The sequence below is a fragment of the Manacus vitellinus genome, unplaced genomic scaffold (genome assembly GCF_001715985.3).
Source record: "Manacus vitellinus isolate BGI_N305 unplaced genomic scaffold, ASM171598v3 scaffold_115_pilon, whole genome shotgun sequence".
Taxonomy (NCBI): domain Eukaryota; kingdom Metazoa; phylum Chordata; class Aves; order Passeriformes; family Pipridae; genus Manacus; species Manacus vitellinus.
Window position 1 is genome coordinate 147,762 of NW_021938866.1, and position 13,120 is coordinate 160,881.

Sequence of the window (13,120 nt, forward strand, 5' to 3'; positions counted from 1 at the left end):
AAAATTAAAATAATAATAAAATTAAAATAATAATAAGTAAAGGCTCACCCGCTGCGATATCATCATCCCCCAGGTCCTGCTCCTCCTCCTGCACTTTGCCCTCTGTGCCCACGGATTCTGGGCTGGCAGTGCCAGTCTGAGCAGCTTCTGTGGGCACTCCAGCTGCAGGGAAAGACCAAAAATCAAGAAATTCCCAGTTATATTCCCTGAAATGGGAAATGACAGAAATATGTTATATTCCCAGTTATATTCCCTGATAATATTGGAATTATTGAAATACCACCTGCTGAAATATCTGACTTCTCTGAGTTCAAAAAAATGGGAATAACACCCGGAAATTTATAATAAATCACATGGGATAACATTTATAGAACTTTTCACCAAAATGATTTTTATTTCATGTCAAAAAATACTAATATTAAAAATAGAGTTAATTCCCTAAAAATGTGGCTTGCAGTGAGTCTGTTCCTTTAGAGAACTGATTTCCCAAATCAATTTGGATTTAACCAAGATTTTTTTTTTCCAGTGGGGAAAAAAAAGCTCATTTCAGGAAAAATAAGCACTTTGGGGTTAAAAGAGAGGAAAATACCCATTTTTCCTGGTTTTTTTCCCCCCTGAAAATTCCAAACCTGGAGGTCTGTTGAAGGAGCCAGAGTTGCTCCGATCGCCCGGAATGACCTGGTTATGAATAATTCTGGATTCCCAGCAGGAAAAAAAGCTGATTTCAGGAAAAATAAGCACTTTGGGGTTAAAAGAGAGGAAGATATCCATTTTTACTGGTTTTTTTACCCCTGAAAACTCCAACCCCGGAGCCCGTCGAGGGGCGGCTTTGGCGAGAGTCGCTCTGACCCCCCGGAATGGGTTGATATATTTGAATATCCTGAATAACTGTGGGTTCCCAGGGGTTTTCCCCCCTGTTCTCCCTGTCTTTTGGCAGGTTTTCCTGGCCTTCCTTACGGGAGATGACGCTGTCCATGTACTGGGGCAGGTAGGGGGCCCAGGCGTCGATGGTCTCCTTGCGGCCCGCCTGCTCGATGCGCCGCAGCTCGGCCAGGAGAAGCGCCTGCGCCGCCTCCCGCACCTGCAGGGGGGGCAAAAACTCCCCTTGTCCCATCAGAAAGCCAAACTGGAAGACTTGGGGGTGGGAAAGAACGGTTTTATGAAGGGAAAGGAAAAGCCGGAGCCGGAAAAGTCGGAGCCGGAAAAACGCGGCGCGGGACCGACCTCCAAGCACCGGTCCTGCCAGCGGCGCGCCAGCATCTCCAGGAGAGGGGGGCGGAATTTTTCCAGGCCCAGCAGGTCCGGGAGCATCACACAGTGCATGGCTGCCAGCTGGCTCCAGCCTGGAAAACAGCGGGAAGAGGGGGGGGAGCGACCGGAGCGAGCCGAGCGGCGCGCGAATCGACTTACCCCTGGAGCACCAACATAAATAAATTATAAATAAATTATAATTATAAAGAAATGACAGCCACCTCGGGAATTATTATCCCTTTAAGGATCACGTGGAATTTGCTGTCCTGACTTTCCTTGGTTTTCCACCTCAATCTGATTTGAACCCGGGGGAATTCCTGCTCCGGGCCTGCAGAAACATCCGGAGCTCCAACTGCACAAACGCTTGGGAAATATTCCACAGGCAGCAATTATTTAGTAAGAGATTAAGAGATATTTAATATTATAGCCCCTGACTTGAAAAATACCTCAGGTGAACATATAAATCTACAAGTTTTCATTTCTCAGCAATTTTTAATTTCTTGGGCACAAAAATGTGAATTTTTTTCACCACGGTGCTAAAGAAATTCTATCAATTTTCCTTTGAAAAAAAGGAGGAACTTCCAGTTTAAGAGATGTGTGGAAGCAGGAATTTATACACCAGTGATAAAAATTCAGATTTAAAGCAACTTGCCCACAGGGTGTTTGTGCAGGAAGATGTTTCTCACAATGGCAATAAATATTTATTAGATCAAATTATCTCCAGCCCTGACCCCAAGTAGTTTAAATACATCCCAAGTCTTCCTAAAAACCACCAAAAATCAGATTTAAACGAGGGGAAACTTGCTTTTCTTTTGCTAAGAGAAAGAGCAAACCCACCCCCCTGGCAAAGGAAAACTCCTTTATAAATCAAATTAAAGTGTCCCAGCAGCGATAAAGGATTTTAGCTGAAAGGATAAATAGAAAAAGTGAGGAAGGAATACCTTCATTGACTAAGAAACAGGAATGTAAAGGAGGAGCAGTGTCAGAGTGCCCAGATTCCAGGTTAGAAGCAGCAGCAGGAGCAACTTGCAGAGCAAAAGGAGGAATAAAAAAGAGATAAAAAAAAGAGAGGCAAGTGAGGAAAAGCAGCAGAAAAATGGGTTAGTAATTGCTGGAGAAGGGAAAGAACCTTCAACTTAAATATTCCAACTGAAGGAGAAGGTGCAACTTAAAATATTCAACTGAAAAATTTCATATTCAACTTGAAAAATAATAGTAAACTAAAAAAACAATGGTCAACTGAACGAGAATTCCAGGTTTTCCCAGAAGTGAGAGGTAGACATGCAGCTGAAGAGACAGTGAGAGAGACTTGGATATTTGGGAAAGATAAAAAATCCCTGGGAATAAAGTGGCAAAAATTCCCTGTCAAGGAATGACTTTGTGGCAGAACCAGCACCTGGGAATGATTCTTAAAAAGGTCTTAATTGTTAATAATTTTATCTAGGTGGATATCACACTATTACACTACATTGCACTGCCTTTTCCTCCCATGTAATATTTGGATGCTCAATAACCAGGTGATAAATCTGGTGTGCCAGGAGCTGGAATGATGGATCCAAAGGTTCCAAAGAATGGGATATTTTACCTTGTTTAATTTGCCCTTGGCTGGAAACGGGAGGGGGTGGTGGCTTCGCTCTGGCCAGCTCGGGGGTGCCGGGTCTGGGTGGCCTAAACACAAAATATCCAGGGAGAGACAAACACAAAACACCCATGAGGAGACACATCAAAGGGTCCCTGATGGAAAACACACCCAACACACAAAATATACCCAAAACCCCCCAAAAGAAGACGTTCAATCCCACCTGGTGGGCCCCTTCTTCATGTGGTCGCCGATGAAGGTGGCGTTGGTCATGCTCATCAGGGTGTTGGCCAGGGAGATGACGGAGAGCAGGTGCTGGGTGGTGACGGCGCGGGACACGCCGTAGGTGCCCTTGCCCGGCCCCTCAGCGCCGGACACCTTCCCGCCCGGCTCCCCGCCCGCTCCGCCCACGGGCCGGTTGTAGCCGGGCAGCATCAGGGACATGTGGCCTCCTCTGGACACGAGGCCGAAGGACACGGAGCAGTGGGGCTTCAGCATTCCCAGGCGCTCCAGGCACAGCTCGTCCAGCCCGGAGTTGAGGCCCCAGGCGTGCAGGCAGGACATGAAGAGCTTGGCCGTGTCCATGGTCAGGTTGTACTCCAGCAGGGTGAGCGGTTTGGATTTGCTGGCGCGATATTCCGGGTCGCCGTCTTCCCTCCTCTGCCTCAGCGCGTCGTCCTCGTCGTCCTCGTCGTCCAGCAGGTGCTCCTTGATGTTCTCCTTGATGGTCTCCTTGACCTGCTGGAAGAGCACGGCCGCCCGTTTGCCGGCCAGGAAGGAGCCGCCCTTGTCGGAGGCGCCGGAGGCCTTCTGGAGGTTCTCCGGGGAGACGAGGGCGGCGTTGGGCCGGGACGCCTCCTCCGTCAGCAGCTGGATGATCAGGGCCTCCACGTCGAAGAACAGCACGTGGATGTCGGGGTCCGTCAGGTTGGTCTTGATGGCCTGCACCATCAGGGAATTGTGGGAGTATTTGGGTAAATTCCCCTGGAAAAAAAAACCAAGGGAACAAATGGAAATTTCTACGGAGAAACCCTCAAAACACAGAAATTCAACTCACGGACGTTTATGGATAAATAAAAGTTCTCCAGGGAAGACACGAGTTCACATTTCTTTCTCCTGGACTCCACAAGATCAGTCACATTCCAAGGAACAACAAAAATCCAAGCTTTTGTCATTATTATTAAACCACATGAAATATTTCAGGTTTGGAGACTGAACTACAGAATCAATTTATGCTGTCGGAGAAGAAGCTCCTCAAATTCACCCAGACACCACTTGAGGGTCATTCCACTCCTTAAGTCCATCCTCTTCCTCCTTCCCTTCCTCCCAAGGAGGGAAAAAAAAAAAGGGAAGAGGAGATAAAAGCTGAAAAAAGTCACGAAAGGAGACTGGAAACCAGAAGGAATAGCAGCACCCAAGGCTGAGCTCACGTGTTTTTATGGAATTAGGATGGTGCTGGTGTTCCTCAGGAATGTTCTCACTAAGGGACATTTCTTTCCAAGCAGGACATAACAGCAGAAGGCAAAAAAAAAAGGGGTGCTGCCCCAAAAGCCAGCTGACCTTATCGGAGGCCTCGGAAGCCAGGAGGTTGGTGGCCAAGGTCTGCAGCTTCTGGTGGGCCACGTTCTTGAGGGCGGCCAGGCTGCGGCGGGTCATGGCCTGCTTCAGGTTGACGGCGGGGTGGCTGAGGGCGTCCATGGCGGCGGGCACGGCCTCGTCACAGGCGTTCAGGATCTCCACCGCCGTGATGCCCATCACACACCGGTCCAGGGCGCCTGCAGGGGGGTTTGGGAGAGCCAAAATGTAAGAGGATGGTAAAAGAAACACATAATAGGCCTAGAGGTAATAAATTAAGATGCAGTAAGATAAAGGAGACATTTGAATAGAAGAAACAGCTCCCTCAGCCTCTCCTCATAGGACTTGTGCTCCAGTCCCTTCACCAGCCTTGTTGCTCTCCTCTGGACCTGCTCCAGCCCCTCCATGTCCTTCCTGAACTGAGGGCCCAGAACTGGACACAGCACTCCAGGGGAGGCCTCACCAGCGCTGAGTCCAGGCCAACAATCACTTCCCTGCTCCTGCTGCCACACTCTTCCTGATCCAGGCCAGGATCCATTGACCTTCTTGTCCCCCTGGGCACACTCTGGCTCCTGTTCAGCTCCCTGTCCATCCCCACTCCAGCTCCCTTCCTGCCTGGCTGCTCTCCAGCCCCTCTGTCCCAGCCTGTAGTGATGCCAGGGGTTGTGGCGAAAGTGCAGGACCCGGCCCTTGGCCTGCTTGAACCTCATCCCGTTGGAATCAGCCCAACTCTCCAGCCTGTCCAGGTCCCTCTGCAGAGCCCCCCTGCCCTCCAGCTCATCGACACTCCCCCCCAGCTTGGTGTCATCCAGCTCAGTGTCATCCCCCAGCTTTAACTCTGCCCTTGGAGCCCTCGGCCAACCTAGATTTGCCCGGATCAGGGACGGATTCCGGGCGTGCGGGAGCTCACCGGTGTCCATCTGCCAGACGTACACGGAGCCGTCGGAGCAGCCCACCACCAGGTAGTCGTCAGCAGGTCTCCACTTGATGACCTGGATGGGGAAGAGGTGGCGGGAGGCCAACATGATGCACTTCTTCTCCCGCAGGCTCAGCAGGCCCACCGAGTGGTCGCTGGCGACGGAGCAGACGCAGTGCTGCACTCGGGCCTAAATCAAAAAGAAATTTTAAAAAGTTATCTTAATCACAATGCAGAGACTGTTGGTATTAAAACCTTTTCCACGGTGAGCAAAATCAGACAAAAGGCGGTTTCCAAGCAATTAATGTCGTTTTGTTCATGAAATGGTACTTACTCAGCCACGTTATACGAGGCAAAATTGCCTTGGAAATTTACTCTTGGCAATATTTTAAATCCTTGATATAATTAAAACATGAGGAGAACAAAGCCATAAAACCCAGAATTAAGCTGTTTTTAAGATAACATAGAAATGTATAAGAATAAGATAATATATAGTGATGTATAATGCATGTAATTGTACACAGATAACATATATTATATATATTATATATATACGATATGTGCATATACAGGCTATATACACTACATATATGTGTATATATACTATATGTATGTATATACACTATATATATACACATATATAGGCTATAGATACTATACATATATAGATACTATATATGCATATATATACTATAGATACTATACATACACACTACATACTGTATATAATACTATATATCTTAACACACACAATAAAACACCTGATATATTATATTTTATGTGTACACTACATTACTATTCCTATTACTATAATAATAACAACAGCATAATAATTAAGCTTTTTGTTTGTTTGTTTGTTTTTTATTTTTAAGACCTTTTACTTCAGCCCTTCCAAGCGCCGGCTCCACCCCGAGCATTCCACCCTCCACTCCCCACTCACGCTGCAGTTGTCGGGCGGCACGAGGAGCTGGGTGATCTCGCCGCCGTGCACGCAGAAGATGTGCTTCATCTCCCCCGAGAAGATGTCCCAGACGATGACGGAGAAGTCCACCCCTCCCGAGACCAGGAAGCGCTGGTCGTAGCGGGAGGACACCTGGTGAGGGTACAGCAGGCACGTCACCTTGTTCCGGTGGCCCCGCAGCGTCCGGTGGGGCGGCCAACCTGGGGGTTGGGGATGGAGATTAGTGTTTTTTGACATTAAATAAAAATTGTTTTGGTATAAACTTCTACAAATGAAATCAGTTCTCTAAAGGAACAGGCTCACTGCAATCCATGTTCTCAGAGAATTCACCCTGTTTTTAATATTAGTATTTTTTTTTACATTAAGAGGAGGCTCAGGGGAGACCTTCTCACTCTCTACAACTCCCTGCCAGGAGGGGGGAGCCGGGGGGGTGTTGGTCTCTTCTCCCAGGCAACTCTCAGCAAGACAAGAGGGTTCAGTCTTGAGCTGTGCCAGGGGAGGTTTAGGTTGGATATTAGAAAGAATTTCTTCCCAGAGAGGGTGCTCAGCCATTGGAATGGGCTGCCCAGGGAAGTGGGGGATTCTCCATCCCTGGAGGAGTTTAAGGACAGACTGGATGTGGCATCAGCGCCACGGTCTGGGAACCACGGCGAGGTTGCATCAAGGGTTGGACTTGATGATCTCGTAGGTCCCTTCCAACCCAACTGATTTATGATTCCATGATTCCCAGCTTTCCCGTACCCCTGCGGAGCATGTGCTCTCCCTGGAGCAGCTGGACGATGGCGGTCTGGGTGGCGGGCACGATGACCACGCTGCCGTCCTGGCGGCCGCACACCAGGCGCCCGTGGGCCGGGATGTACACGCTGGCCGTCCCCCGCAGCGGCTCGCCCAGCCCGGGCCACCACGCTCAGCTGGTCGATGATGCCCGCGGGGCGAGGGCTCAGCTCGTCGAAAGCTTCCTGCAGGGAGATGGAGGTGGTGCTTGGCAGGCCTGGCAAAAAAGGAAGGGGAAAAAAAAGAAGGAAGGGGTGAGGAGGGAGGAGGATTTGAGCAGCCTGGGTTGGTAGATCTGGACGAGCTTTGAGCTCCCTTCCAACCCAAAGCATTCCATGATTCTGCACTGGAAATAAATGTACTGGCTACAAGGATAAAGCTAATTAAGATTTTGAGCATTGATGAAAAAATGAAGCTGCTGTAACTCTTAAATAAACCTAATTACGATTTTGATGGTGCGTTATCAAATCACTTTACTGCAACTCTTACAATTCAAGCCCAATGTCCTGGATATCTGAGAGAACCAGCAGGGCTTTGTCCAGCCAAAACACACCTAAAACTGTTAAAAGGCTGTTCATCGGGTACCTCTTGCACTCTCCTGCTGTTCCAGAGCGTCGGGCACGCTCCAGATGCACAGTCTCCCCGAGGAGTCTCCTTGGATCAGCAACTTGTAGGAGAACTCTCCCTGGCCACAGAAGAAGCGAGTGACTGGAGGACATATCAGGAGCTGTTAAAAAAATAAATAAATAAATAAATCAACAACTTCAGGCCACATGCTCACCTCAACAGTTTGCACTGTGCCTTTTAAAAGCAGGCCAGAAATTCCTGCAGTCCATGAGGAAAAACTCCTGTTTCACCTGTTTCTCTGCCCTGTCCAACACGCTGTAAAGCAAAGGTGGGATCAGGTTTTCCACGGCTTTCCCCACGTCCCTGCGGAACGAGTCGCTGGCTGGGAGGCAGCTGGGGGTGAGGAGGAGGAGAAAGGAGTCAAATTCCCAGGATTTAAAATTTCTGGCACAGTTTCATATTTATGTGCCTATTTTCAGTTTTTTGCACTGGCCCAAGATTTCAGTGTTTTTCCCCTCCAGATGAAATAAATGGGAGTATTTAATTTTTGCCTACCTGGCTGGTAATTTATAGATGAAACTTTGTCCATCCTCTGTCCACACAATCACTTTGTCAGCTGCCACAAAGTCCCCACCAGTCCAGGTCTGACTGTTTTCACTGGGAACTGAACATAAGAGGGAATAATCCCCAGCATCAAAAACCTGGGAAGAAACAACAAAAGGGGTGTCAGGAATCTAAATATGCATTAAATATGTAAATAGAATCACACTGAAAGGACTGGGAGCATCTTGCTCTGAATGTTTCAGGGTAATTTAATTAAATTAGGCCCCAGGGGTTGCTGCCTTACTCTCCAGTACTTGGAGCACACGACCAGAAGCGAGCGCTGGGTGAAGGCGCAGAAGGAAATGCTCTGACAGTTCTGGCAGTAGATGGGCTTGGATTCCTCCTCAAACACGGGCGTGGTATCCTAAAAACAACCAAAACCAACACCAAAATCATTCCTTTCCTGCTCAAATCGAACTCAGACCCCACGGAATAGAGACTCTGGCATTCCCTGAGGCGCCCCACAGTCGATTTCCGAGGGAAACCCGAACGCTCGGAGCGGTTCTGATTCCATTATTCCTCCTAAGAAGATCTGCAGGAGGCACGTGGTCTCCTCTTTGGTCACTTAAGTCTTCCAGATTCCCCAGCAGGATGGATTAGTGGTGCTGATTTAGTCAGGGAATCACCTTGCAGCCAGGTAGGAAAGTGGGATAAAGCAGATTCCACTCCCGTGGAATAAACTTAAAGAATAAGTTTATTTTTCCCTAAGTTGCTAAACATCTTTTCCAAGGGGTTTCTGGGAGGAGTTAATTTCCCAGAGGTCTGAAACGTGCAGTAAATCTCAGACTTTTATTCATTAGGACACAGGGAGTTGGAGATAATCCCAAAAAAGGAATATTCCTAAAAAAATAATCCAGCAGTTTACCTGGAGCCGACTGACTTCCGAGGTGATGATCCAGACTTTCAGGATGCCGGTCACGGAAACGGCCACCACGGTGTCCTCTGGGAAACACAGAAACCAGGATGAGATCCCAAGGAATTCTCCACTGGGTGTACAAAGACACCCAGGAGAAACTAAAACTTCAGGCCAAAAACAGCCCTGGAAGCCACCCAGGCCAGGAGTGAGAAATAATCACCTTGTGTCCTGTTGGATCGGATGATGCTCATGGAGCTGATCCAGTCAGGAGAGATCTTGGATATCAGGGAATAAAGAACTTCCAGGCTGGTGGCATCCACCACCAGAATTTCGGGATAATGCCCGTGGCATAGGAGCCTCCCTTCCCGCTGCGAGCCGACTGTGAACTGATAGAACTGCCAAGACACGGAAATTATACCCCGGGTGGGACAGGAATTCCTTCATTTTTAATCCAAACCAAAATGTTTGGATGCCCAGAGCTCTGGAATCCTTCCAGGACTGACCTGAATTCCCGTGTGCGCACAGGCCAGTTTGGTGAACTCGATGCATCTCCCATCGTTCACATCCCACAGGCACATCTCCCTAAAAACACCAAAAAAAACCTCCCTAAAACTCCAGGGAAACCAGGCCAGGCTTCCAAACATTTCAAAATCCCTCTACACTGGGAGGAACTTCATTGGAACCATTCCTTGCATATCAACTGCACAAGAAATCCTTCCCCCCTCCACCTTCTGATTAGCAAATAAAACCACTGAAAAAATAAAATGTATTTGCTGGTGAATTTTTTTTTAAGGATCAAAAAAAAATCCAACGCAGCCCCAGCATGGAAATACGGATAATTTGGGGACAGATTTCCATGATTTGACAGTTGTGGAGATCAAAACTGCTGGGAAACTCACCCACTCTCAGATGCACTCACTATATATTGTTTTTCACTGGAAGCTGAAGCCTTGGATAAACAAGTAACTGAGGCCGTGTGACCAAACAGCAGAGCTCGGGGATTAATCTGGGAGCAGGGAAAGAAAAGGGGAAGTCAAAATACCACTCTGAAAAACAGAAGACACATATGCCAGCTTTCTATTTTATATATTATATATCTATTAATATACACATATTTAATTAGCGTAGCTGTGGATATATAACCTTGAAAAAGAGTTTCTACTTAACACTGGAAAAAAAGGCAATTTGCAAACTCATATCAATAAAATCTATAAAGTTGGCTCAGTTTGAATGAAAAAATTGACAGGGGGGAACTATTGTTGCACAAGACAAGTTCTGGATATTTATAAATAAGGGGAGACCTCCAGGAGAGCTGGAGAGGGACTTAGGACAAGGGATGGAGGGACAGGAACAAGGGGAATGGCTTGGGAAGGCAGGGATAGATGGGATATGGGGAAAGAGCGGCGATTCCCGAGGGAATTCTTACCTGCAGGTCCGGGCTGAGGTCCCAGAGGCAGATCTGGCCATCGTGGCAGCCGGTGACGATGACGGTGGCACCGTCCATGAGCAGCAGGGAGGACACGCAGTGCGTGGGGGCGCGGCGGCCCCACAGCACGATGGGCAGCACCAGGCTGTTCCCGGCCATCCCGCCCGCCGGCCTGCAACAAAACAGCACCAGAGACATGGAACTGGGCCACGGGAAACCCGACGGAGCCAGTTTTGGGAATGCCGGATACGACAGTGACGGTATCTCCATGAGGGACCCCTCAGATCGCCCTCAGGGAGGGCCTTCTCCTGCCCTCAGGAAGGGCCTTCACCTTCCCTCAGGGACCACCTTTGCCTTCCCTCAGGGACTGCCTTCCCCTGCCCTCAGGGAGCCCTTCCCTCAGGGACCGCCTTCCCCTGCCCTCGGGGACCGCCTTCCCCTGCCCTCAGGAAGGGCCTTCATCTTCCCTCAGGGAGGGCCTTCATCTTCCCTCAGGGAGGGCCTTCATCTTCCCTCAGGGAGGGCCTTCATCTTCCCTCAGGGAGGGCCTTCCTCTTCCCTCAGGGAGGGCCTTCCTCTTCCCTCAGGGAGGGCCTTCATCTTCCCTCAGGGAGGGCCTTCATCTTCCCTCAGGGACCGAACTGCGTTCCTTAAACTGTCCAGGAAAAACATATCCCCTCACATGTTTGGCAAAATTCCACAGGCTTTTTATCCATCTAGGCCCCAAACAGCACATCCCTGGGCATGCAGAGAGTTTGGCCAAAAATCGCTCTTTTTGGAGTGATTTTGAACTAACAAATGTTTGAAGCCCCGGTTATTATATCTATGATGTTACTAGATCCCTGATATTAATACATCCCTAATATCATTACATCTCTGATATTATTATACTCCTGATATTATTACCTCCCTGCTATTCCGTATCTGATATTACTGACAGCATTAAACACCTGATTGTACAGATACACCCCTCAAAACACAGAATATCCTGGTGAAACCAGCCGTGTGAGATCCACTGATAAAGTGGATTTTGGCCGTTACCCAGCAGGAAACAGGTCCAGCCCTATCTTTATGGCAACATTTGGGATATCTTATAAAGATATTGACACAAACAACACGGGGAAATTGGAGCTGCCACGAGGCCAAAATTGTCTCGGTGGCCGGGAAGTGGAAAGAAAACAGAAATTCAAGTTGTGGCAATAAAATCCAGTTGCATTAGCACGAGATTTAAATCCCAAAACAAACCTCTGTTGTCGGTAGCAACATTCCCAGCTCCAAGTTTTCAGAACTGACATTTTCTTATCGGCCACGAGGTTGTGTTAAATAAATAACTAAACACTCCTGTTATGCTCTGAATGTCCCAGCTCATACCTCTGATTTAGAGGAGCACAAAGCAGGATTCACTGAAGAAATATTTTAAAATATTTTACAAACACAGCTCCCTGGAGCCTCCCACTTCACAAAATCCACATCATCCAGTCACTAAGATCACAAAAAATGCCACTTCAGAACAAGGCAACTCATTCCTCGGACTCTGGTAATTAAAAATTATTTCATTGAGAGCTTGAATTTAATCAAATTAGAAATAAAAGACCTAAAAATCCAAGTATGGAATCTTTTGGAAGCTGCTCCACTGCAACCCCCATCACCTGCCCGTGCAGTGTTAATTTGTTATGCAACGCTGGATCGATTGCTCTGTCTGGACAACCATGAATATAAATCACAAATAGAAAATCACAAATAGAAAATCACAAATAGAAAATCACAAATAGAAAATCACAAATAGAAAATCACAAATAGAAAATCACAAATAGAAAATCACAAATAGAAAATCACAAATAGAAAATCACAAACAGAAAATCACAAACAGAAAATCACAAATAGAAAATCACAAATAGAAACTAATTAAAAATTTTAACCAATACAGAAAGAGCCACGATTAAAAACCCTCCTTGATTTACAGCGAAATCACCATAAAAACAGAATAAACCCAGCAATAAGGTGTCCAGATGCAACAGAACAACAAAACCACCCAAAGCAACCAGAAATACCCATTTCACTCTTTTACCACCAGATTTTGGGGAGGAAATGAACCATAAATGACTAAAACTGAGTTGAAAAATGCCAATAAGCAACATAAAAGTCTCTTCCAACCGCTGATATTTCAAACCAAGGCTCTGGGGGGAGAGAGAGGGAAAAGCAGAACTACCTCTTTCCTTCTCCTTTTCTCCTGTGGTGCCTCAAGGCCTTCAGGAAAAGCTTCCTTTTGAGGAAAAACCACATCTTAATTCCCAAAGAATTCCAACTGCAGAGCTCGGCCCCTGGCAAACGGCGACTGCGGCCCCCGAGAGCACCAAAACTCCCCTTTTGTCCCAGACAGATCAATAATTCCCTTTTTTCACGGGAGCAAATCGACACTGTCCCGCTGCCAGATGGGCCAAAAAAGCAGCCAGGAGGTTATTCCACATGAATTCCCACATCCCAGCTATTTATAACTTCGGGAAGCCACGGATTCCGGCAGAAAAGGGAACTTCAGTGGGAAAAATGGAGTTGCCACTAGCAAAGTGCTTCCTGTTAATACTTCTTCAGATCAGCAAAAGAACCAAAAAAAA

The 13,120-nt window shown here is 47.5% G+C and overlaps 1 protein-coding gene across 1 annotated transcript in view; it reads right to left on the reverse strand.

Moving 5' to 3' along the window:
* The window catches only part of WDR7 (WD repeat domain 7), a 27,025-nt gene extending 16,348 nt beyond the window's left edge, over nucleotides 1–10,677 (reverse strand). The window contains 20 exon segments of the mRNA XM_029965698.1: nucleotides 49–162; nucleotides 958–1,081; nucleotides 1,225–1,343; nucleotides 2,193–2,276; nucleotides 2,837–2,919; nucleotides 3,054–3,814; nucleotides 4,391–4,605; nucleotides 5,316–5,511; nucleotides 6,262–6,482; nucleotides 7,024–7,180; nucleotides 7,182–7,273; nucleotides 7,642–7,783; nucleotides 7,914–8,016; nucleotides 8,179–8,324; nucleotides 8,471–8,590; nucleotides 9,092–9,168; nucleotides 9,303–9,477; nucleotides 9,586–9,664; nucleotides 9,982–10,088; nucleotides 10,509–10,677. Coding sequence (XP_029821558.1) covers nucleotides 49–162; nucleotides 958–1,081; nucleotides 1,225–1,343; nucleotides 2,193–2,276; nucleotides 2,837–2,919; nucleotides 3,054–3,814; nucleotides 4,391–4,605; nucleotides 5,316–5,511; nucleotides 6,262–6,482; nucleotides 7,024–7,180; nucleotides 7,182–7,273; nucleotides 7,642–7,783; nucleotides 7,914–8,016; nucleotides 8,179–8,324; nucleotides 8,471–8,590; nucleotides 9,092–9,168; nucleotides 9,303–9,477; nucleotides 9,586–9,664; nucleotides 9,982–10,088; nucleotides 10,509–10,667 — 3,274 coding nt within the window. The 5' untranslated portion in view covers nucleotides 10,668–10,677.
* Between the last annotated feature and the right edge of the window lie 2,443 nt (nucleotides 10,678–13,120).